Raw genomic sequence first — 23,198 nt, 5'->3', positions numbered from 1 at the left:
AGAAAACAAATCCGCGGCGTTTGGGGGCGGGACCGCGAGAGCTCTGGCTCCGCCCCCTAGCGGCTTGCTCCAAAGCGACGGAGACGCTGGCTCAGAACAGACCCCGCCCGTCGAGGAGGAGGGAGGGTGAGTTGGGGGGAGACCCGGCCCCCAAGGGGCGGGGGCCGGGCAGGGCCCTGCGGGCTAGCGGAGGGTTGGGCCCGGGCTCTTAGTCCTTCTCTACCCACCGGGTGACAGGGGGAGGAGCCGGCCGGGAGGGCGGGGGTCGCGCCCGAGACCCGGACAGGAGAGTCCGACCCGTAGCCTGGTTGCAGGCCGGGGACGCTGCGGGAGGGCCGTTCGGGCCAGCGCCGTGGGCTCCCCCGCACTGACAGCCGCGGGGTGGGGCGGGGGGCTTCACAGGCCGCCAGGGTCGACATGCTTCTGGAAGAGGTCCACGCCGGCGACCGGCTGAGCGGGGCGGCGGCCCGAGGAGACGTGCAGGAGGTGCGCCGCCTTCTGCACCGCGAGCTGGTGCACCCAGACGTTCTGAATCGCTTTGGCAAGACGGCGCTGCAGGTGAGCCTGGGCCGGCCCGCAGACCCCTTCCCTCTTCTCTCTTGTTCCCGTCGGTAGCCGACTGAGGTCTGTTCTTGCATCTCTGGGCTGACTTGGCTCCCTGATGTCCCCTTTCTTAGGTGGGTGGTGGATGGGGTTAGGTTGGGGGAGGGGAGAGCTTTCCATCTTTGGAGGATTCCTTGTTCTCTGATTGCGATGGATTCAGTTTCCCTGGAGAAGTTCTTATTCCCTGAGTGAGAGTTCAGCTTCTTTGGATCCGAGTTTCATGAGGGCGGCTCCAATGTCTTGGAGCATCTATGGACGATTCGACCTCAGGAAGGAAGAATTCGTATTTCCAAGATGTACCCATTTTCTGGGGGTTCTCTGAGAGGTATCCAGTTTCTTGTGGGGGAGAATCTCTATTCCTGCGGGGTTTTCATATTGGCATATTGGGGGGGGGATACCAATAAGGGAATAGTCACAGATTACGTGGGAGTCCCTGTTCCCTTGGGGACATTTACAAAAGGGGAACCCCATTTCATCAGAGAGGATCCCCACTATATGGGGAGGGGGAAATTCCTTGGAGAAGGGGTTTTAAATTCCCTGGCCATCTCCATTTCCTGGAGGGGACTGTTCTCTGAGGTCTGTTTCCTGGTGGGGTTCATATTTCCTGATGATTTCCCATCTGTGGGGAGAAGTGTCTCTGGTTCCTTGGGGGAGGGTCTTAGGTTCCTTGAAATCTTCCATGGGGACTATAGCCAAGCGGGGGGTGACCACTTTTTTGGAAGGTCCTAATTCCCAGGAGATCTTGTTCTCTGGGGTCTCAACAGCTGCCTGGAAGTTCATGCTCCTCGGAGTTTCCCCTTCTCTTGAGAACCGTATATCTGGCATTGCCAACTCCTGAATGTCCTCTCTCTCCAGTCACCCGTTTCCCGGACTTCCTCCTTTGGAGACTCCCTGACCCTTCTCTACCCCCACACCCCCACCAGGTCATGATGTTCGGCAGTCCCACCATTGCCCTGGAACTCCTGAAGCAAGGCGCCAGCCCCAATGTCCAGGACGCGTCGGGCACCACTCCGGCCCACGATGCAGCCCGCACTGGATTCCTCGACACCCTAAAAGTTCTGGTGGAGCACGGCGCCGATGTCAACGCACCCGATGGCACCGGGGCGCTCCCCATCCACCTGGCTGTGAGCGAGGGCCACACCCCTGTGGTCAGCTTCCTGGCTGCCGAGTCTGATCTCCATCACAGGGACGCCAGGGGGCTCACACCCCTAGAGCTGGCACGGGGGCGAGGGGCCCAAGAGCTCATGGACATACTGCAGCGGCACACGGTGGCACCCCTGTGACCTGGGGCCACCCACTCCGGCAGCAGGACCCAGCTGAGTTCTGTGTCAGAAGAGGGAAGAAACACTTTCTCCCTTTGCTCCTCCTGCCCGCTGCCGAGGGGCACCGGTTTGTGGCTTGTTGGTGTTGATTTCTGGGGTGTGTGTGTTTGACGTGCATTTCTCGTTTTTTTTTTCTCACCCCTTTCGGTGTGTTGGGCAGAGAAGGGCTCCTACAGGCAACAGCCACCTAAACGGTTCAGTCTCCTACACGCCTAGAGTCCCAAGGGCAGAGCGTTTAAAACCCCAACCCTCGAGTGAGGTCATCTCTTCCAAGGCTCTTGGAACCTGTCGACCTTGTCCGGCTTACAGAGAGAGACCTCAAGTGTGCACACTGCTTTCCGGCATGGGGGAGGGGGGAGTGTTCCAAATCGATAAAAGGGTAGTATGAGTTCATTCATATTTTGTTGAAAGCTTCATTTCCAGTCCCTTGTACAGCGTTTAAAAAAGTCTATTTATTAAGCTTTATGGAAAATATTGTTGTGTGTGTAATTTAATGTTTTTACCCATTAAATTAAGACTTGTGCATGACCACAGCGCGGGTGGCTTGTCATTTTTGAGGCCGCGATGGAGAGTCGCGTGTCCAGGATGTTTATGGGGATGGGCCCTGGGGGTCGCGGATCGTGGATGCTTTGGAGGAGGGGAGAGAGTGGTAATTCCCAGGGCGCCAGGGGTGAGTGAGCTGGGTGGGGCAGCGGTTTACGCTGTCGGAACGGAAGGGAGGCAGGAAACCGCGAGTGGAGAAAGGGCCCCCAGATGTCAGCTGGGTGCCGGGAGCCCCGAGGGTGGGGGAGTGGGATGGGCGGTGGCTGCAGCCTGGCCCGCAGAGGCGTGGCTCGTGGGCGGGGACTGTAGTCCTAGGGAAAGTAATCCCGGAAGGGCCCAGGGCAGGGTTCTTTACGACCCAGGAAGCTCCGCCCCTATTTAAAGGCAACTGTGCGTAGCCCCGCCTGCGGGGAGGCGGTGCTTTCCTGACGCGTGCGCAGTGGGTGGGAGAGCAGCCATGCCGGAGCCTCGCGGGTCGTCGCCCCTGCGGGTGAACGCGGCGTTCGCGGCGCGGTACGGCCGCTACCGTGAGCGAGAGGAGCTGCAGCGGCGTGAGTGCGGGGCGCATGCGCGTGGGGCGCCGGCGCGTGTTGGGCGGTCCGCAGGTGGGGCTTGATCTGGTCCCCCAGGCTCACCTGGGTGGGGGGCTCGCATCTTTGTCCCACAGTGAAAGATCGCTACGGGGACCAGCACTGCGGCAGCGACTCCAGCTCCGAGTCTGATTCCAGCGACGAGCACGTGGTGAGCTTCTCCGCCTCCGTCCCGGAGTTGCGGGAGGTGTCCAAGGGCCTTGTCGCATCCTGGCCTGGACTTACAGGGGGCAGCTAACGTCCAACCCCATCGCGCCTTCATCCCTGACAGTCTAACCATTTCTCCCTGTCTGCCTCTGTCCCCAAAATGGGGCATCCCTCTGCCACGTGGAGCACCCAGCTTTTCCCCACACCAGCCTTGATCTTCCTAGACTCACTGAGCCATCCAGCTTTCCCACTCTGTTCTTCATATGCCTTCTCTGCTCACCTGCCCCTGTATCATCCATCCCTTATTGATACCGGGAAGTACCACCACCCCCTTGCCTGCTACCTTTTTTTGCTTCCTATTCTCTGCTCATGTGTGGTCCACCCCCAAGGGGTCCCCTCTCCCACCCATTTGACCCCCCTCCCACTCATATCCAGCCCTCCAGCCCTCCCCCCACCTGCCTTTACCCAGCTGGATTCTCCCTTCTTCTAACCTGTACGCCTCCCTGAACCCTAATTCCCACACCTTCTCAGCCTTCCTGCCCCTGTTGCTTACTGCCCCCATCACAGCCCCCTTCTGAAGTCTGTCCCCACCCCCTTTTTCTGCTCTAGGAATTTGACCCCCAGCAAGAGCGTGACTTCTACAGAACTCTCTCCTTGTTGAAGAAGAAGGACCCCTGCATTTATCAGAAAGATGCCACCTTCTATCAGCGAACAGGTCTGGGGCTGCTTCTCATGAAACCCTGGGTCCTCATTGCCTTAGAAGCTGTTGTGGCTATTTAATGGATCTTTCCATGGTCGCTCAGACAGTAAAGGGTCTGCCTGCAATGCAGAAGACCTGGGTTCAGTCCTTGGGTCAGGAAAATCCCCTGGAGAAGGGAATGGCTACCCATTCCAGTATTCTTGCCTGGGAAATCCCATGGACAGAGGAGTCTGGCAAGCTACAGTCCATAGGGTGCAAGGAGTCAGACACAACTGAGCGACCAGCACTTTCATTTTTATTTCACCTACAAGTCAGACTTGATTAGCAGAGGGACTTCCTTAGTCGTCCAGAGGTTAAGACTCTGCACGTTCATCCCTGGTGGGGCAACTAAGATTCCACGTGCCACGCAGCACAGCCAAAAAAAAAAACCAAAAAAAACTGATTACTAATCAGCTAAGAGTGTCCAGGGTTATGACCTGTTGTCACTAATCATGGCTGTGTGTCTGGCACTGTTTTGAATGTGAATTACTCACTGAGTGATCACCACCAGCTATTACCAGGTAGTAGCAAGTGTGATGCCTGTTTGATAGATGGGAACTGGTGGCTCGGGGATTTGAAACCTCCATCTGACTCTGGCCCAGCACAGTTACTCTCTGCCTGGGGGAGGAAGGGGGTTGTGGGTGTGGGTGATGACAGGGGTCTTGTGGTGGCCCTGCAGCATCGTCCTCAGAGAGCGAAGAGGAGCCGGCAGCTGAGAGGAGAAAGAAGGTGCAGCCCATGTACCTGAAGGACTATGAGAGGAAGGTTATCCTGGAGAAAGGAGGGTGAGGAGACAGCCTGACTCCTCCGCGTCTACCTTCCCAGGGCAGGTGGACACGTGGGGGACTTAGGGGCGGGCGTGGGAAGAAGCCAATGGCTCACCAGAGTTGGGAGAACCTCAGAGAGCAGGTGGCTTGGTGACCTGCCTGCATCCCACTGCTCTCACCCCCCAGCTGTTGCTGTTTTTGAATTTTTGTCTCTTTTAATAATTTTTATTTATTTATTTATCTTTGGCTGTGCTGGGTCTTCACTGCTGCGAGGGATTTTCTTTCGTTACCGCAAGCAGGGGCTACTCTCTAGTTGTGGTGTGGGGGCTTACTGCAGTGGCTTCTCTTCTTGTGGAGCACAGGCTCTAGGGCATCTGGGCTTCAATAGTTTCGACATGTGGGCTCCGTAGTTGTGGCTCCCGGGCCGCAGAGCGTGTGCTCAGTAATTGTGGCATAAGGGCTCAGTTGCTCCAAGGCATGTGGGATCTTCCTGGATCAGGGATCGAACCTGTGTCTCCTCCTGCATTGGAAGGCGGGTTCTTTACCACTGAGCCACCAGGGAGGCCCCAGCTGTTGCTCTTAAGAGCCTCCCACCCCACAGTGACAGACAGGCCGGGGGGAGTCTGTTCTGAAACCTTCATCCTTCCTTGCCCAGCAAATATGTCGATGAGGAGAATTCAGATGGGGAAACCTCCGATCAGAGACTCCAGGTGTGTGGGATGGAGGCTGGGTGGGAGGGTTGGGGGGCTGAGGGGCCCATGGCTGGGTCTGAGGCCCCTGTCACTCTCTCTGCAGCAGACCTCGTCGAAGAGTTATGTGGAAGAACAGAAACAGCTGAAGGAAAGGTGAGCCCTGGAGCTGGTTGAGCAGCCAAGTAGAAGAGAGTTGAGGCTCTGAGGTTGGCAGGCCCAGGTTCAAATCCAGCTCTATCGCTTAATGTGCCCACTTAATGGGCACTTGTGTGCCCTTGGGCCTGTCATTTGCTGTCTCTGGGCCTCAGTTTCTGTATCTGTGAAATGGGGTTGATCATGGGCTGTATGTCACAGCACCACTCTGGGCTGGTCAGGAGGAGCTCAGGGCTTATTAGTAGATAGTGCTTATCTTTGGGGCAGCGGGCAGGGCCAGCGCACCCATCCTGAGGCTTGTTTTCTCGCTTGGGCAGCTTCCGGGCATTTGTGGAGGACAGTGAGGATGAAGACAGTGCCAAGGAAGGTGGCTCTGGGTTGCTACAGAAACGTGCTAAAAGCAAAGAGGAGAAGGTGGGTACTGGGTCCCAGGGGGATGGGGGGTGGTGGTGGAGAGGGGGCACCAGGGGGGTCCCGCAGATCCTCATCGCTGGCCACCCCTCAGGCCCAGGAGGATGCTGACTATATTGAGTGGCTGAAGGGGCAGAAGGAGATTCAGAACCCCGACACCCTGAAAGAACTGGTGAGTTCCCATCCCTGGTTACTGACTCCCTAAACTTCCCGGTCTGCCTGCATCCAGCCTTTTCCTGGAAACTGACCCTTGAGTGGCCAGCCGGGAGCACATAATCTGTTCCTTTTCTTTTTTTTCCCTTGTACCATGTGGCCTTTGGGATCTTAAGTTCCCCAACCAGGGATTGAATCCGTGCCCCCTACAGTGGAAGCGTGGAGTCTTAACCACTAGACCCCCAGAGGAGTCCCCAGGAGCACATCCTCTGAGGATGGGGCCCCACATCTCTGGGCCTCAGCTTCTATATCTATAACACAGGGATTATCCCACTTACTTCATAGACTGGCTGTGAAGCTGCAGTCACTTACACCCACTGGGTGCCCACAATCCACGCCCCTACCCTACTGCTTCACTGACCCTGAGTCCCTGACCTGAGTCTTATCACACACCCTTCACCCCTAGACTCACCTCAGGGAGTTCTGGAACAACCCAGAGCTGGATGAGGGGGAGCGCTTCCTGCGAGATTACATCCTCAACAAACGCTATGAGGAAGAAGGGGAGGAGGAAGAGGAGGAGGAGGAAGAGGAGGAGGAGGAAAGGTGAGTGCCCCTGTCCCCCAGGGGCCTAGACACAGCACTGGCCAGAAAGGAAAAGGCACTGGGTGTTTACTTTATCACACGGTTGGTAACGGAGTTAGGGACTTCCCTGGTGGCTCAGTGGTAAAGAATCCGCCTGCCAATGCAGGGACATGGGTTCGATCCTTGGGTCAGGAAGATCCCCTAGGGTGCTGGAGAAGACTTGAGAGTCTCTTGGACTGCAAGGAGATCAAACCAATCAATCCTAAAGGAAATTAACCCTGAACATTCATTGGAAGGACTGATGCTAAAGGTGAAACTCCAATACTTTGGCTACCTGATTGAAGAGCCGACTCATTGGAAAAGACCCTGATGCTGGGAAAGATTGAAGGCAGGAAGAGAAGGGGATGAGATGGTTGAATGACATCACTAACTCAATGGACATGAGTTTGAGCAAATTCCAGGAGATAGTGGAGGACGGAGGAGCCTGGCTTTGTGACCGTGAGGTCGCAAAGAATCAGGCACAACTTAGTGACTGAACAGCAGCAGCCGAGTTAGCCTTTTTATTTTTTTTTTTTTACTGCACCACACGGTATGGAGGATCTTAGTTCCCCGACCAGGGGTTGAACCTGGGCCCCCTGTACTGGAAGCGCAGGTCTTAACCACTGGACCACCAGGGAAGTCCCCAGAATTGGCCTTTCTTGAGGAAGAGACCCAGAGTGTGGGCTCTGGAGCCAGCGGGCCCTAATCCTGGATTTCCATGCCTCGGTTTCCCCATCGGTAAAATGGGGTAACAGTGGCTCCCTAGCACAGGGTTCTTGTGAGGATTAAACACATGAACACGCTGGTACACAGGCTTGCAGGAGCTCTGCTCACCCCTAGCCCCGCCCCATCTCATCCCTCAGGGTCCCTGGTCCCCCGGTCCAGCTAGCTGTGGATGACTCCTCAGACGAGGGGGAACTGTTTCTGAAGAAGCAGGAGGACTTTGAGCTCAAGTACAACTTCCGCTTTGAGGAGCCAGACTCTGCCTTGGTGGGTGGCCGGGCTGGGGGCCGGTGGCCGGGCTGGGATTCGGGGGCTGGGGGCCGGGGAGAACCTGGCCAGAGGGTCCCAGGCTGGGGAAGGAACCCAGAATCATCTCTGGTGCCCACAGGTCAAGACCTACCCTCGGAGCATCGCCTCCTCCGTGCGCCGAAAGGACGAGCGCAGGAAGGAGAAGAGGGAGGAGACACGGGAGCGGAAGAAGAGGGTGAGTGGTTTTCAGGGCGGCCTTTGGGGGGATGTCCACCTGCAGGGGTTAGGAGGGTTGCTGACACCCGGCCTCTGCCCCTGACCTGCCGCCTGCAGGAGAAAGCGAGGAAGCGGGAGGAACTCAAGCAGCTGAAGAACCTGAAGAGGAAGGAGATTCTGGCCAAGCTGGAGAGGCTGCGGCAGGTCACGGGCAACGAGACGCTGGGCTTTGAAGAGCATGACCTGGAGGATGACTTTGACCCTGCCCAGCACGACCAGCTCATGCAGGTGTGACCCCAGAGCCCCAGCCTGACTGTGCGGCTGAGTGTGGCTCTGGAGTGAGCAATCCCTTTCTGGCTCAGAGAGGTGACCTGACCTCTCTAATCCTGTGTCTCTTGTCTGTAAAGTGGGTCCAAACTGCAGCATTTACCTCAGGCCCGTGAGAAATACTAAATGCTAATTAACTTGGTAAATGCTCAGGGAAACATGGGTCGCTGAATTTTCTTTAAATTCATTTATTGAGCCATTAGTGTTGATTGTTGTATTGGGAGGGGGGGAACACAGGTTCAGACCATGGAAGCAGGCAATGAGACCTGGATGGGAGCTGCAGTGGGGACCCGGGGCACCACAGAGTGGACCCAGACTCAGCCTGGGGGTTCATGGAAGGGAAAGTAAGATGAGTAGATGGGCCAGGTGAAACGTGGAGTGGGTAGATGCTGTGTAATTGAAGGTAAACCTTCACTTTCTAGGAGCTTCTTAATCCTGAGCTTCAGGTTCTGTGTTTGTTAGTAGTTTCTGTCTTTTGGGGTGCTTGTGAGAATGCAGTGAGACACAGCCCAGTGTTGAGCATGTAGTAGGTGTTTGTAAGTGGCACAGTTAGCAATATTTGCCTTTACTAGCCAGTGGAACGGGGGCAGAGAGCGGGAGGTCGATGGGGCAAGATGAGCTAAGAAGTGGGTGTGGAGGGACACAGACGCACAGGTCCTATGTGTGGTTCTCCCCACATCAGGAGCTGGGTCCTGGGGGGCGGTGCTGGGGAGCCACAGAAGGTGCAGGAGCACCAGTGTCTGGCGGGGAATGGGCCCTGCTGACCCTCCCGGCCCCGACCCTGTAGAAGTGCTTCGGGGACGAGTACTATGGCGCCATGGAGGAGGAGAAGCCGCAGTTTGAGGAAGAAGAAGGGCTGGAAGGTGAGGTCACTTGGGGTACCAGGCTGGGGGTGGGGTGCTTGGCCTACTGATCCCCTATTCACCCCTGCCTGTCTGGTCTGAACCAGACGACTGGAACTGGGACACGTGGGCTGGGCCGGAGCAAGGTGGAGCTTGGAGCCAACAGGAGCCGCACTGCGAGGACCCCGACTTCAATGTAGGTGCCCTGGGCATGGGAACCGGGGGGGCTCCCCAGAGGGTCCCCCGGCAGGCCTGACCTGTGTGTCCCGGCAGATGGACGCCGACTATGACCCCAGCCAGCCCCGGAAGAAGCATCGAGAGGCCCCTTCGTTGGGCAAGAAGAAGCGAAAGTCGCCCTTCGCTGCAGCCGTGGGACAGGAGAAACCTGTGTTTGACCCCGGTGAGGCCCAGGCGGGTGCCTGTGGGTGGGCAGGGGCTCCCTAGGGCCCCGCACACCCCGACAGCCTGGCTCTGTCCCCACTCAGGGGACAAGACATTCGAGGAGTACCTGGACGAGTATTACCGGCTGGACTACGAGGACATCATTGATGACCTGCCCTGTCGCTTCAAGTACCGCACGGTGGTGCCCTGCGACTTTGGACTTAGCACTGAGGAGGTGGGACCCCAGGGTACCCCAGAAGCAAGCGGGGATGCCCAGAACTGGCCCTGTTGTGACACAGCCTATTTGTTTCTTTATCTCCAAAACAATAGAACCAACAGTACTAATAACAATACTAGTAATATTGCCTGCCACACAAGTTTTCTGTGAGGCAGGGGCTTAAATGGTGCTCTGCCCACAGGAAGCCCCAGTAAATATCAGTTTTAATTCTGTATATTGGCAGCAGTGTGGCCATTAAGACTTGGCAGCTGTTGAAATCTTGACCGGGCCACTCACCAGCTGTATAACCTTGGACACGTGACTTAAGGCTCTGTAACTTGGTTTCCCCATCTGTAAAATGGGCCTTATAACAGCCCCACCTTATGACTGTGGATGTGAAACAAATGTGCTTTGAATGTCATTGTGCCCTAGCCATGATGGCTATGGATGCTTGACTATAAAAATAGCCAATGATGATTGAGCTTAGACCATTTGTATTTGCTTCATCATCCTGACAACCTTCCAGTAGGTTCTGAGGGGGGGTGCCCAATTCATAAGTGAGGAGACTAAGGTCATAAGGTTGGGAACCTGGGTCTCATCAGTATTAGCAAACCTGGTCATTGGCATGGAGACCCCTCCCCTGGTTTGAGTCTGCTGGGACCACAGTGTACCAGTCAGGGCCCAGATTGTAATCTGACATTAGCCATTTCCTGGCCATGTGACTGGGTTAAGGATCCCCTTCTCTGGGCCTCAGTTTTCCCATCTGATGCCCTCAACAAAAAAAATCCTCCATTGGCCTCTGCAGAAATCAGTTCTTTCTCACCATCATGACACTGCTGCTTGGTGGAACTAGCATTACCTTGCTTTGACCCATGAGGTGACTAAGGCTGAGAGTCAGGGCCCCCCGGGGCTCACTAGCAGGACCCCACCCTCCCTTCCCTTGCAGATCCTCGCTGCTGACGACAAGGAGCTGAATCGGTGGTGCTCCCTGAAGAAGACCTGCATGTACAGGTGATGGAGTGGGGCTGGGCCAGGTGCCCCGGGAGGAGGGGCAAGCAGGCTGGCAGGCAAGCACGAGCCCCACCCAGGCCACCCAGCGACAGATGTGTCCACTTGGGGCCCGCAGGTCAGAGCAGGAGGAACTGCAGGACAAGAGGGCATACAGCCAGAAGGCCCAGAATGTATGGAAGAAGCAGCAGATCTTCAAGTCACTCTGCCCAGAGGAGTGAGTATGGCTGGTGGAGGGGTGGGCTTCGGAGCCCTGCCAGGCCCAGGGTTTGAGTCATGCTTTGTCAGCTGTTTGTCACATAACCTTGGGGGTAGGGTTTCCCTTCCGATACCTGGGCATCAGGTCTTGGCTGGGCCATAGCTGTATGACGTTGGGCAAGTCATTTTCCCTCTCTGGGCCTGTTTCCTCATTTGCAAAATGGAGGTACAGATGGCTCACTTCTTGCTGGGTTTTTCTTTTTTTTTGAAGATTAAGTAAATCAATTCAGGTAAAGTGCTTAAAACAATAAATGCTGGATAGCTATTAGCTCTTGTTACTGTTACTGTGCCTGTTATTTCCTGATCTGTAAATCAGGAGTGCTCACAGAGTTGACATAAAGCTAAAATGAGTTAGTTTGTGTGAAGAGCTTAGTGTAGGTACAGGCTCAGTGATCAAAAGCATCACTCACTCACTCCGGCTTCTGAGTAGAAAAATCCCAGTGTGGTATCAGACCCATGTTTGAGTGCAGGCAGGCTCCCAAATTGTTCTGGCCACTTCTCTGAGCTGCCCTTTTTCTCATCTATAAAAACGGGGCAGGCTCAGGGAGGAACCTAGTCGTGACTGGCCTGGGCTGATCCATGACTTCTCTTCCTCCAGGGCAGAGATGCCCACGGAAGCCACAGGGAAGCCACAGAGAGACAGAGCTGGCCCATCGGGACAGCTGGTGGCACTTGATGGGGCCTGTGGCAAGCAGTCCCAGCCCGAGAGCACCCCAGCACAGGAAGAGGCAGACCCTGCGACACCCACGGAGAAGCTGGCCCCCCAGAGGCGGAAGCGGGGCAAGAAGGCACGTCTCCTGGGCCCCACAGTGACACTCGGGGGACGTGAGTTCAGCCGCCAGAGACTGCAGGCCTTTGGCCTCAACCCCAAACGGCTGCACTTCCGGCAGCTGGGCCGACGACGGAGGAAGCAGCAGGGGCCCAAGGGCAGCCACTGAGCTCGAGGGAGCCTACAGGGGCCCCTTCCTCTTCTTATTGACTGTATGGCCCCCCACATCTACCTGTAGGCCAGGGAGTCTTCCCATCTTAGAGATGTGGAAGCTGAGGCCTACTCAACAAGCTTCCCCAGATGACTCGGGGAACCTCGCCTCAAGACACACTCAAATGTTGGGCCCAACAATAGCCACAGTCAAGTCAAACGGCTTTATTAGCCCCCAGCAGCCACGGCCCCTCCTCCCCTCCAGCAGCTCTTGGCAGGGTAGGGGCTTTGTGACCGGTGAGGGGCATGGACGGTCCAGTGCAAACTACAGTACGGAGTCAGGCCCTGAGTGGGTGCCCGGGGCCTCCCTCCCTGCCCCATGAGGAGGGCCCAGCTGGTGGGAGGCAGGTGTGCGGGCTCTGTTCCTGGCTGAACGGCCCCAGCCCGGAGGCTTCCTGGACTGGTCTCTCTCAGCTGCACTTGTCAGGGGGGAGTTGAAGCTCCCACACCTAACATGACATAAATTAAAAAATAAATAGGGTCTTGTCTTCTCCCTTTTCCCCTCCCTTTATAAAAACACAAAGTCCTCAGAGCTTGGGCGCTTAGCCTTGAGGAGCCGGCCACTGCGCGGGAGCCGCAGTGTCTGCTGGGAGGGTGGGGAGCAGAGGTCATCCAGGCTGTGGTCCTGAGCATGGCCATCGACCAGGGTGAACATGGGGTATCGCTCTGTGGCTGAGGAGGAGCTGAGGACCTGTGGGGAGGAGAGAGCAGCTCAGTCCCAAAGCCATGATAACTACCCAAGTAGATAAAATTATTTTAGCAGCCATATTTATCAGGTACTTCCTGAACTCAACTCCCCTCCCTCCAGGGCAGTGAGCAGACCAGCCAATCAGCACCTTCTGTGCTCTGGCTACAGTGATTGGCTCAGTAATGAGCATATGCCCTTGTGTAACCAATGAACCACAGCCCTGGGATTTTCCTTCTCTGCTAAGAACATGGGGCTCTTTCAAGAATCCCAGGTTCCCTGGGTTGGGAAGATCCCCTGGAGAAGGAAATTGCAATCCTCTCCAGTATTCTTGCCTGGGAAATCCCATACAGAGGAGCCTGGCAGGCTACAGTCCATGGGATTGCAAAGAGTCCGACATGACTGAGGACGTGTGCACACCCAGAGAAGCTGGTGTTCATTTCTTACCACCGTAAGGGTAAATCCCTGAGAACAACAGAACCAAAGGACAAGGCAGGTCCTACGACTTCAGCCTCTGGGGACTAGCTGTCCCCTTAAATTTTTCATTTCATGATGCTTTTTGCTCTCATCAGAGCTGGGCTTTCTAATCAGACCTAACCCAAGCTGAAAAACCCTGTAGGGCTCCTGCAGGATAATAATCCTGACAACATGGCCAGGTCTGCTGGCCTCGTGGCCTCTGTTTCTCTTCGGCCATAGCCCTGCCCTTGCCCCCCACCCCCTAGCACACCCGGCTCACCCTGGTCAGCTCTGAGCAGAGTGTTTCAAACTCCTTTCTGTCTCCAGCATAGAAGCCCACAGTACAGCTCGGGTCCATCTTGGCAAAGGCCATCTTGCGGGGTGAGGTGCAGTGGAAGGACTGGGGTGGATAGATGAGGGAGGCTCAGGGGGTTCCCTCCACACACCTCCAACCCCACCCTGGGGACCCCATCTCACTCACCTCCAGGGGGAAGTCGGCCTGGCTGACATCCACGGTGGGCTGGCAGTAGTGTGGGTCCAGGTAGAGCAGGAAGTCATCTGCAGGGAGGACGTGTGAGGGAGGGGGTGGCGGTGGAAAGGGGGTGTGGGGGGATGTGATGGAGCAGTGTGGTGTGGGCCTACCCTGGTAGCCGATGAAGTACAGCGAGTGGCGGGGCTTGCCCCCCATAATGCCCAGGCACAGCTCTGAACGGAGGAGCTCCTGCCGGAAGGAAAGGGGGTGGAGTGAGGACCCAGGGCAGGTGCTGTCAGGCACCCTGATGCCTCATAAAGCCCCAGGGCTTCTTCCCTGGTGGCTCAGTGGTAAAGAGCCCGCCTGCCAATGCAGGAGACAGGCTGATCCCTGCTCGGGGAAGACACCCCCTCTCCCCCATGCCACGGAGCAACTAAGCCCATACGCCACAACTACTGAGCCTGTGCTCTAGAGCCTGGGAGCTGCAACTGCTGAAGCCCATGCCCTAGAGCCTGTGCTCCCCAGCGAGAAGCCATTGCAATAACAAACCTGCACACCCCAACACAGAGTAGCCCTGGCTGGCCGCAACTAGAGGAAAGCCTGTTCAGTGACAAAGACCCAGCACAGCCAAAAACAGGTAAATAAAATCATTCAAAAAAAAAAAAACCGACAGAGGCCCAATGTGTGCAAACCCAAGCCTATGCTGGGCCCTGGGGGGTGGCAGTGACCAAGATAGACAAAACGCTGTCCCCATGGAGCTTATGTTCTAGTGTGGGAGAACAAAGAACAAGAGGAGTAAGTTCTGTCATGTGTCAGAAGGTGGTAGCTCTCTGGAGAAGAATAAAAGGAGGGAAGAAGGCTTTGCAGTGTTAAGCAGGGGGAGTCAGGAAAGACCTCACTGAGAGATGATGTTTCAGCAAACAGTTAAGGGAATTCAGAATTTGTCTTGGGAAAGAGCACTCCAAGTGGTGGGAATGGCAGGTGCAAAGGCCCTGAGGCAGGTGTCTTCTGAGAGCAGAAAAGAGGCCTGTGCGGCTGAAGCAGAGTGAAGTGAGGTGGAGAGTGAGTGTGGGCAGATGGTAGAGGGCCTTGTGGGCTGTGGGGAGATCGCTGGCCTTTGCTCTCAGTGTAAACACACCGGGGTCTTTCCAGCCTTGCTGTTCCTTTTGCCTGGATGACTACTCCCCTGGCTTCTCATTTGCTTCTGGCTAGAGAGGGGCTTTCCGAGGCTGGCCAGCCACCCCCACCTGTCCTTCATCATGTTAGTTTTGGTTCCTTTACAGTACGAGTTGCAATGCCACAGCTGTCAACTTGCTTCCACACCTACTGCCTGTTACTCCCCCACTAGAATGTCAGCTCCCAGACAGCATCAACTGTTGCCTGTTTACCTCTGAGTCCCCAGCAGCTGAGAGGGTTTTTGGCACATAATAGGTGCTTCATAACTGCTGGATGATCCAATGAAGAGACAAAGGAAGCATAAACCCCTAACCCAAGCTGAAAATGTCTGCAGGGCTCCAGTGAGGGGGGCGGTGGGGGAGGCACGGGGGAGCCTGGCAGAACCTACCTTCACGCAGGGCACGTACACAGGGTTGAGAGTTTCTCCACCAAGCCGCACTGGTACCAGGATGACCACGGACTTCCATTCAGCCGTAGGGTCTGGCCGGGCCACCAGGCGTGCCACGTCCGCCTTGTATACTGCAAGGACAGGGCAGCAGGTCACGTTCTCGCCCGCCCTTCAAGTCTCACTGTATGAACCTCCATCCTTAGGGGCCCAACCTCGCCTGAGCAACCTCCCTGGATGACACGCCTGTTCCCGGCAGAAAAGCTTTCCAGCATTCGCCACCCCCCACCCCAAACTCCCTCAGACAGTCCCAGGCACGCCAGGCAGGTATGGACACTCCCATTTCACAGAGAGGGCGACTAAGGGCCTGAGGTTATGACAAAGAGTGTAAAGCCAGGAGGGAGGTGAAGAGCCTTCCCCACAGCCCAGAGTGCCTGCCCAATCCCGGGCCTGACTAGTCTTCCCCTACTCGGCACCTGGGTTTGCTGAGATGGAAGTGGGAGCACCAGTCAGTCAGCTGAAAGGCCCTGTGTGTCCCTCAAGTTCCATCCGCTGGTCTCTGCTTTCCTGTCATCTCCTCGTGGCTATGTAACCCCCTCATGACTCCCAGAAAAGGACATTCAATCTTTCCTGGAGACAAGAGCTGCAATGGTCTGAACGCCTCAGTCGTGTCCAACTCTGTGCGAACCCATGGACTGCAACCTGCCAGGCTCCTCTGTTCACAGGATTCTCCAGGCAAGAATACTGGAGTGGGTTGCCATGTCCTCCTCCAGGGGATCTTCCTGACGCAGGGATGAAACCCGCGTCTCTTAAACATCTCCTGCATTGGCAGGCAGGTTCTTAACCATTAGCACCACCTGGGAAGCACCCCCTCGCCCATTTCAGATGTTGAAATTCTAACCCCCTCCCCCAAGTGATGGAATGAGGAAGTGGGAGGTGATGAGGTTATGAGTGACATCACTGCCCCGGTAAAAGCGACCCCAGAGAGCATGCTTGCCCATTTTGCTGCCTGAAGATACAGTGAAACAAACCAGGAAGTAGGCCCCCAACAGACACCAAAACAGCCAGTGCCTTGATCCTGGACTTCCCAGCCTCCAGAATTACGAAAAATAAACACCTTGTTTACAAGCCACCCAGCCTGTGGGTGCTTGTTTTGTTTTGTTGGCTATGCTGTGTAGCTTGTGGGATCGGAGTTCCCTAACCAGGGATCAAAATCAGGTCCCAGCAGTGAAAGCACCGAGTCCTAACCACTGGACCACCAGGGAATTCCCTGGCCTACAGTACTTTCATTATACCAGCCCTAACAGACTAAGAGGCTCTCTGCAAAAGATTACACCTTGCCCCAAACGCCTATATTTTTTCATAAAATGTATAGGGTCTGTAGATTCCTTGATACCAATCCATGAAGCTAAACTGATTGGGAGGGCATAATAACAATGAGGGGGCGCTTCCCTGATAGCTCAGTTGGTAAAGAATCCACCTGCAATGCAGGAGACCCCAGTTCAATTCCTGGGTTGGGAAGATCCGCTGGAGAGGGGACAGGCTACCCAGTCCAGTATTCTTGGGCTTCCCTTGTGGCTCAGCTGGTAAAGAATCCACCTGCAATGCAGGAGACCTGGATTCGATCCCTGGGTTGGGAAGATCCCTTGGAGAAGGGCAAAGGCTACCCACTCCAGTATTCTGGTCTGGAGAATTCCATGGACTATATAGTCTATGGGGTCACATCACAAAGAGTCAGGCACAACTGAGAGACTTTCACTAACTCAATAACAAAGAGAGGTAACATTCAGTGAATACTTACCATATGAGAAGTTCTGTTCTAAAAGTTACTATTTTTAATTTAAAAATCTTATTTATTTTTGGTTGTGCTGGGTCTTTGTTGCTGCTCTGGCTTTTCTCTACCTGCAGAGAGCAGGGGCTACTCTCTAGTTGTGGCGCACCGGTTTCTCACGGCCAGCAGCTTCTCTTGTGGAGCACAGGCTCCAGAGTGAGGACTTCAGTAGCTGTGACCCTTAGGCTCAATAGCTATGGCTCTTGAGCACAGGCTCAGTAGTTGTGGCGCATGGGCGTAGGTGCTCTGTGGCACGTGGGATCTTCCTGGATCAGGGATCAAACCCATCTCTCCCGCATTGGCAGGTGGGTTCTTTAGCACACTGAGCCAGCAGGGAAGCCCCTAAGAGTTATGTTCATCACTGACTCAATCCTCCTGAAAACCCCGTGAGGCAGAGGAGACCCGACTTTTGTATGCATTAGCAGTGTTTACAAAGCAAAAGTGAGTTGGGAACTTCCCTGGCAGTTCTGTGGTTAAGAATCTGCCTGCCAATGCAGGGGACACAGGTTTGATCCCTGGCCTGGGCAGATTCCACATACCGAGGGGTAACTAAGCTCCTGTGCCACAACTATGGAATCTTGAGTGCCTGGAGCCTGTGCTCCGCAACAAGAGAAGCAAGAGCAATGGGAAGCTCATGCACAACTAGAGAGTCAAAGAGAGTAGCCCCTGCTCACCACAAGGAGAGAAAAGCCCACGGCAGCAACAATGACCCAGTGCAGCCAAAAATAAACAATCATTCTTTTTTAAAAAAGAGTGAGTTGGACCCGAGAGAGGAATTCCTTCTGTCCTTTATTCTATTACTCAGAGAAGCCCCTGAAGTCTCCTCTCCTGATTCCAGAGAGAATGAAGGGATCCTGAGCAGCGCCCCTGCCGCCCAATGTGGGCCTCCAGTCCTTTCCAAGGGTCCCTCTGCTGCATAACTTGTCTCAGCCTCTGCGGAAAGTGGGTGCTAAGAGGTGGCTGAGGCAGTGACTGGCGCAGGGTGAGAACCCCATGACCTCAGCCCTCAGCCCCTTACCTGTGCAGTCCTGGGAGACATACACCACCAGGCGGGTGACCTCTGAGCAGCTCTCCACAGCTTTCCTGGGGATGGAGGAGAGGCCTGAGTTCCCCGGAGGGGACCCAGAGGCTCCCGCGTCCCCTGCCACGGCCCTCACCTGAGTATGTGTGCCACCAGAGATGGCCCATACCAGTCGCCTGCCTTCTTGCCTGAGCCCTGCCCCAGCTCCACCAGCCGGTGTAGGCCGAAGGGGGCCCGGGGATGGTCAGCGAACCAGGACACAATCTGCCGGTGCCGGCGCTCCTGCTCCAGCTCAGGGGCCTGGGCCCAGCGCGGAGGGATCCACCGGGCAGGCCCTCGGTACCGGTTGGGAGAGGCCAACCCCGAAGGCTCAGGGGGGCCCAGGCCTGCGCCCTGGGACCACGTCCAGTCTGGTAGGGATGCAGCAAATAGTCAAATGGCGATGGTATGGGGGGTGGGGCAGTTCCCATGATTCACACACAACACTAATGCTCCATTAGAAACCTCATGTTTAACTACACTTTTCACATTCCTTAAACTTGCTATTAATTTTTACATTTTGGATGCACTGACGCCATGCAGGAGCTTAGTTCCCTGACCAGGGATTGAACCTAGCCCCCTGCAATGGAAGCACAGAGTCTCAACCACTGGGCCACCAGGAGTGAGTGAAAGTCGCTCAGTCATCTCCAGCTCTTTCCGACCCCATAGCCTGGGGCCTGCCAGGCTCCTCTTGCCAGAATTCTCCAGGCAAGACTACTGGAGTGGATAGCCATTCCCTTCTCCAGGGGATCTTCCCAACCCGGGATAGAACCCACATCTCCCATACTGCAGGTGGATTCTTTACCGTCTGAGCCACCAGAGAAGACCCCCCCCTTAAACTTATTTTATAAACAACTCTCACTCCACCCCCAAACTTAACTTTACACAAAATTCTAACAGGACTTGAAATTCTTGGTTTACAAACCATTCTAACACTTTTGACCTGGGGTTGGCGCTATACTCCTGTTCCCTTCCCCCTCCACCACCGCTCACCTCTGGGCAGGAAATGAAGCAGAAGGCCCTGAGCCAGCATCATCTGCCCACTTCTTAACATGCACCCCCAGCCACAGTCTGAGGTCAGGCTGCCTCCCGCGAGGGGTGGGAAGTCCCGGCGGTATGTGAGCCATAGGCGGGATACAAAGTCCCGCTGGAAACGCTGGATGTCACCTGCAAGAGCAGGTTTGTTAGCTACCACCAGAAACACCCCTTTGGGGCCTCCTCCAACCCTAGTCAGGTGCCATCAGCTCACCCTCGCCCTCGAAGCGGTAGCGGCGGCCACAGAGATGGACGTTGGAGATCTTGCTAAAGCTGGTCCGGCTTTTGACTGCCCAACCTGGGGAGACATAGGGCAGCCCCAAGCAAGATGAAGCACTTGCTTGGCAGACAGGTACCCTAACAGGATAGTAACAGCGCTTGCATGCCCCCATGTGTGAGACGGGGACTCTCCTAGTTCTTATCTCAGGGTAGGCTCTTGGGGAATCTGTGCTACATTCCTCTCAGATGGAGGCGGGGCCCCTATAACAACCACATGTGTTGCTTGTGCATGCTCAGTCATGTACAACTCTATGCCACCCCATGGACTGTAAGCCGCCAGGGTCCTCTGTCCGTGGAATTCTCCAGGCAAGAACACTGAAGTGGATTGTCCAGTTCCTCCTCCAGGGGATCTTCCCCACCGAGGGAGCAAACCAATGTCCCTTGAGTCTCCTGCACTGGCAGGCAGATTCTTTACCAACTGTGGCATCTGGGAAGCCACATGCATGTCTGCCATTCATTTCAGGATGAATCAAAGCGGGTCTGATTATTGTACCCATTTTACAGAGGAGGAAAATGGAGGCACAGGGCAACAAAAAAAAACCTTGTCCTAGGTCACACTGAGGAGTCGACTGAAACCTGAAAACACATTCCCCGTTGGACCTGCCAGCCAGCGGCCCGCCCTGGGCTGGGCAGGGCGGGAGACGACCTACAGGTGACTCACAGGAGGGGAACAAAGGGTGGAATACTTGGCAAGGGCAGGGTCCTGGCTCTCCTTGACTCCCACCGAGATCCTAGCCCTGCCCGCCTGAACTTCAGCTCGCTCCCACGTCAGAATCGAAGCCTCGGGCCCCGCCCCCTCCTCACCGTACTTGACGTTGTTCCAAGCGGTCAGGAACTTCGCCTTAAACTTGTCCACTTCGTCCGGCTCTCCGGGGCCGGTCCCGGCCGATGCAAGAGCGGGGCCGCTAGCTCCGGAGGGCCCCAGGCCGTTGGGGTCCGGGGTTCGGGGTCCCCGCGGCCTGCGGCCCTCCGGGCGGCGCGCGTCCTCCGGACTCCCGCTCCGGTACTGAGCGGCGGCCGGCGACACGGAGTTCATGGGCGCGCCGGGCGGGCGGACCGAGGGCCCCGGGGGCCGCGCGCGAGCGCCCCAGGGGCCAGGACGCGGCCGGGACGCGGACGCCCAGGAAACTGCTAGTGCGGCCCCGGTGCGGCGACCAGGCCCCCGGGCCCGGCGCGGGACGCTGTCACCGCCGCCGCCGCCATTTTAGCGGCCCTGGCTCCGGGAGGGAGGCGGGCGTGACACGGCCGGACGCCCCGCCCCGGCCCGGCCCCCAGCCTGGGGCCCCGGCCCCTGCCCCGGGTGGCGGCTCTGGGGATTCCTGACGCGGAGCCTCCCGGCAGCGCCACGCGACCCCCACCGCCGCCCGCCTTATCGCAGCGCCCAGGCGCGACAGAGCCCCTGCAGGTACTTATCGGAGGCCCCAGAGCCGGGTCGCCCCGCCCCGGCCTCGCCCCGCCCCCGGTTTCGACCCCGCCCCTGCCCGGCCCTGGCCCCGCCCCCTCCAGGCGCTCAGGGACTGACCACCCCCCTCCCCCGAGCCGGGGTCCCTAATGCTGTCTGCACCTGCCTGCGTCCCCCGAGGGATCAGAGCGCTCCTCCGAGAGCTGCGCACCCAGGACCCGCCTCCACCAGGGGCCCAACCTGTGCGTGACACCCATTCACCAAAGTCCCCCTTCAAGCCACATCTCTACGTGCTTCAGTTTCCCCAGGAGCAAAAAGGGGCTCGAAAATACAACACAAATGAATCGTCCTAATTTTACTGAGGGAAAGACGCCAGACCAAAAATTTTAAAAGTATGTACTCTATGTTTCTATTTAAACTCTAGAAAATGCAACCTCATCTATAGTGGTTGCCTGGGGGTTGGGTGGGGAGACGTGGGAGGGAGGGATTAAGAAAAAGAACTAGGATTTGTTTAGTATTAATATCTTGGTTATGGTGATTGCTTCCAGCTCAACGGATTGTACACGTTAAAAGTGTGTGGTTTGTTGTGTGTCACTTATACTCAATAAAACTGCAATAAATGTTTTCAATGCATCTAACTCAGAGGAACGTTTGGAAGACAGCTGAATTCATCTCTCTAAAGCGCTTAGCATGGCATTTGAGGCACAGTTAGGGCTCAGCGAAAGCCAATCGTGATCTCACAGGCAGAATGAGTATAGTGACCCTGGAAACCAGAGAGTGGCCCCTAGTGGCCAGCTCAAGGCCTGTGTCCCCAGCCGGCTGAAGGAAGTTGGATGAAGGATCTGGACAAGGGTGTGTGATGTGAAGACCTGCCTCCTTTCTCAAATTCAATAGGTACCATCCCACCTCAGGACCTTTGCACCTGCTGTTGCCTCTGCCTAGACGTCTCTTACCTGAGATATCTGCATGGCTCTCCCTCAGCCTCCTTCAGGATTTTATTCATATGTCATACCTGTAGTGTGACCATCTTCAAAATTCCACCCCATCCCCACCCTTGGGACCTTTTCCCTTCCCTGCTACATATATTTTTTTTCCCCAGAGCAGTTATCATAACCTGATTGAGTAAGCTGGGGCTGCTATAATAAATAGGGCAGACTGGGCGGATTATGTAACAGACATTTTCTTTTTAAAAAATTTTAGATATTTCTTTATTAATGGTTGCACGGGGTCTTCATTGCTGCTTCTCAACTCAGTAGCTTCTCTTGTTGCAGAGCACAGACTCTAGGCCCGAGGGCTTAATGGGCTTCAGCAGTTGCAGCATGCAGGCTCTCAGTAGTTGTGGCCCACGGGCTTAGTTGCTCCATGGCACGCGGACTCTCCCTGGACCAGGGATAGAACTACTGTCCCCTGCATTGGCAGGCAGATTCTTACCCACTAGACCACCAGGGAACTCCCAGACATTTATTTCACATACTCCTGGATGGTGAAAGTCCAAGATCAGGGTACCAGCACTGCAGGGGTCTTGGTGAAGGCCCTGTTCCTGGTTACGTCCTCACATGGCCTTTCCGTGGTGCATTGCACACAGAAAGAAATACCTTGTTTCTCTTCCTCTTCATAAGGTCACTAATCTAATTATGGGGGGGCTGTACCCTCATATCCCTCATCTAACCCCAGTCAATTCCCAAAGGCCCCACCTCCTAATAACTTCACATAAGGGGGTTGGATTTCAAAATTGAATTTGGGAGGGGGGGGACACACAAACTTTCAGACCATAGCACTGATCTTCTATTTATATATAATTCTTATTTTTATATATATATAATTCTTATTATGTTATATCCACTGTCCCCACCACACCATGAGGGCAGACATCTCTGTCCATCTAGGTCACTGCTGACTCCTCAACACTCAACACGGGCCTGGCATACATAGGTGCTCAAGCAACTTGTGGAATGAAAGGAGAGTTTATAGCCTCTCAGAGGCAGACTGACTGGGGTGGCCACGGGTGATCCTCTTCTGTTTGATTTCCTGCCTGGACCCCTCCCACCACGGCCACCACTGTTGATGGAAACTGCCCACCTTGGCCAGGCAGGATGATAACCACTCCCATGCGTTGTCTCACAACAGGAGATTCCAATAAAGAATACAGTGCTGCTGCCAAAACTAACCAGGAGAATTCCGGAGGGGCCAAAAGGAGGGAGGAAATGCCAGTCCATCATATGTCCTACCAACCTCCCAGGCTCCTTTGCACTGAAGTCCCTCTTGGCTGAGAGATTCGAACCACCAGGAAGGACCCTGAGTCAGACCAAACACGGGCCAAGCAAGATGACTGGCCAGAGACAACTCAGAAACTAACCCCATCACCATAAAAACGTGAGACTTCAAGCCATGTGGTAGAGCAGTTCTCCTGGGTTTCTTATCCTGCTGCTCTCTGCCTGGGCGTGCCTTGTCAATAAAGTCTTCTGCTTTGTCAGCA

General features: G+C 55.6%; 3 protein-coding genes and 1 long non-coding RNA gene across 9 annotated transcripts; 3 read left to right on the top strand and 1 right to left on the bottom strand.

Annotated features, from left to right (window-relative positions):
• The first annotated feature begins 6 nt into the window (after positions 1 to 6).
• On the top strand, positions 7 to 2,456 carry CDKN2D (cyclin dependent kinase inhibitor 2D). 2 transcript variants are annotated; one of them, XM_020902226.2, is made up of 3 exons: positions 7 to 126; positions 403 to 558; positions 1,527 to 2,456. In XM_020902226.2, exons 2-3 carry the CDS (start codon positions 418 to 420, stop codon positions 1,884 to 1,886), a joined length of 501 nt encoding a protein of 166 aa, XP_020757885.1. In that variant the 5' UTR covers positions 7 to 126; positions 403 to 417; the 3' UTR covers positions 1,887 to 2,456. The 2 variants fall into 2 exon arrangements, with proteins under 2 accessions (XP_020757885.1, XP_070320393.1); XM_070464292.1 differs by lacking the exon at positions 7 to 126 and having other exon boundaries at positions 143 to 558.
• A 429-nt stretch (positions 2,457 to 2,885) lies between these two features.
• On the top strand, positions 2,886 to 12,434 carry KRI1 (KRI1 homolog). Of its 2 annotated transcripts, none has more exons than XM_070464240.1 (19): positions 2,886 to 3,019; positions 3,136 to 3,209; positions 3,815 to 3,920; positions 4,624 to 4,729; positions 5,367 to 5,421; positions 5,510 to 5,556; positions 5,874 to 5,970; positions 6,062 to 6,139; positions 6,587 to 6,723; positions 7,605 to 7,731; positions 7,853 to 7,948; positions 8,047 to 8,217; positions 9,044 to 9,119; positions 9,206 to 9,294; positions 9,372 to 9,498; positions 9,584 to 9,714; positions 10,643 to 10,707; positions 10,823 to 10,921; positions 11,561 to 12,434. In XM_070464240.1, exons 1-19 carry the CDS (start codon positions 2,926 to 2,928, stop codon positions 11,898 to 11,900), a joined length of 2,115 nt encoding a protein of 704 aa, XP_070320341.1. In that variant the 5' UTR covers positions 2,886 to 2,925; the 3' UTR covers positions 11,901 to 12,434. The 2 variants fall into 2 exon arrangements, with proteins under 2 accessions (XP_070320341.1, XP_020758040.2); XM_020902381.2 differs by having other exon boundaries at positions 2,887 to 3,019; positions 5,507 to 5,556.
• On the bottom strand, positions 12,092 to 20,738 carry ATG4D (autophagy related 4D cysteine peptidase). Of its 4 annotated transcripts, XM_020902382.2 has the most exons (10): positions 20,125 to 20,732; positions 19,256 to 19,339; positions 19,000 to 19,173; positions 18,104 to 18,377; positions 17,965 to 18,029; positions 15,119 to 15,249; positions 13,725 to 13,803; positions 13,564 to 13,640; positions 13,363 to 13,482; positions 12,425 to 12,632 (listed from the first exon to the last, which is right to left on the bottom strand). In XM_020902382.2, exons 1-10 carry the CDS (start codon positions 20,354 to 20,356, stop codon positions 12,450 to 12,452), a joined length of 1,419 nt encoding a protein of 472 aa, XP_020758041.2. In that variant the 5' UTR covers positions 20,357 to 20,732; the 3' UTR covers positions 12,425 to 12,449. The 4 variants fall into 4 exon arrangements, with proteins under 4 accessions (XP_070320375.1, XP_020758041.2, XP_070320379.1 ...); XM_070464278.1 differs by lacking the exon at positions 13,363 to 13,482 and having other exon boundaries at positions 20,125 to 20,736; XM_020902383.2 differs by lacking the exon at positions 13,725 to 13,803 and having other exon boundaries at positions 12,543 to 12,632; positions 20,125 to 20,737.
• A 28-nt stretch (positions 20,739 to 20,766) lies between these two features.
• On the top strand, positions 20,767 to 23,198 carry LOC110142930 (uncharacterized). Its single transcript, XR_002315446.2, has 2 exons — positions 20,767 to 21,114; positions 22,850 to 23,198. It is a non-coding gene; the product is annotated as an uncharacterized lncRNA (long non-coding RNA).

The sequence above is a fragment of the Odocoileus virginianus genome, chromosome 3, assembly GCF_023699985.2.
Source record: "Odocoileus virginianus isolate 20LAN1187 ecotype Illinois chromosome 3, Ovbor_1.2, whole genome shotgun sequence".
Classification (NCBI taxonomy): Eukaryota; Metazoa; Chordata; class Mammalia; order Artiodactyla; family Cervidae; genus Odocoileus; species Odocoileus virginianus.
The sequence above is the reverse complement of the archived record's forward strand: the minus strand, read 5'-3'. Positions and strand labels throughout refer to the sequence as shown.

Excerpts from the sequence above, each read along its gene's own strand:
- KRI1 (XM_020902381.2), top strand. The coding sequence starts at position 2,926 with ATGCCGGAGCCTCGCGGGTCGTCGCCCCTGCGGGTGAACGCGGCGTTC. Across the intron at positions 3,020-3,135 it reads GCGAGAGGAGCTGCAGCGGC|TGAAAGATCGCTACGGGGAC; the intron begins GTGAGTGCGGGG and ends TTTGTCCCACAG. Across the intron at positions 6,724-7,604 it reads GAAGAGGAGGAGGAGGAAAG|GGTCCCTGGTCCCCCGGTCC; the intron begins GTGAGTGCCCCT and ends CTCATCCCTCAG.
- ATG4D (XM_020902382.2), bottom strand. The coding sequence starts at position 20,356 with ATGAACTCCGTGTCGCCGGCCGCCGCTCAGTACCGGAGCGGGAGTCCG. Across the intron at positions 18,378-18,999 it reads GCTTCATTTCCTGCCCAGAG|ACTGGACGTGGTCCCAGGGC; the intron begins GTGAGCGGTGGT and ends CATCCCTACCAG. Across the intron at positions 15,250-17,964 it reads TGTCTCCCAGGACTGCACAG|TATACAAGGCGGACGTGGCA; the intron begins GTAAGGGGCTGA and ends CTGTCCTTGCAG.
- CDKN2D (XM_020902226.2), top strand. The coding sequence starts at position 418 with ATGCTTCTGGAAGAGGTCCACGCCGGCGACCGGCTGAGCGGGGCGGCG. Across the intron at positions 559-1,526 it reads TTGGCAAGACGGCGCTGCAG|GTCATGATGTTCGGCAGTCC; the intron begins GTGAGCCTGGGC and ends CACCCCCACCAG.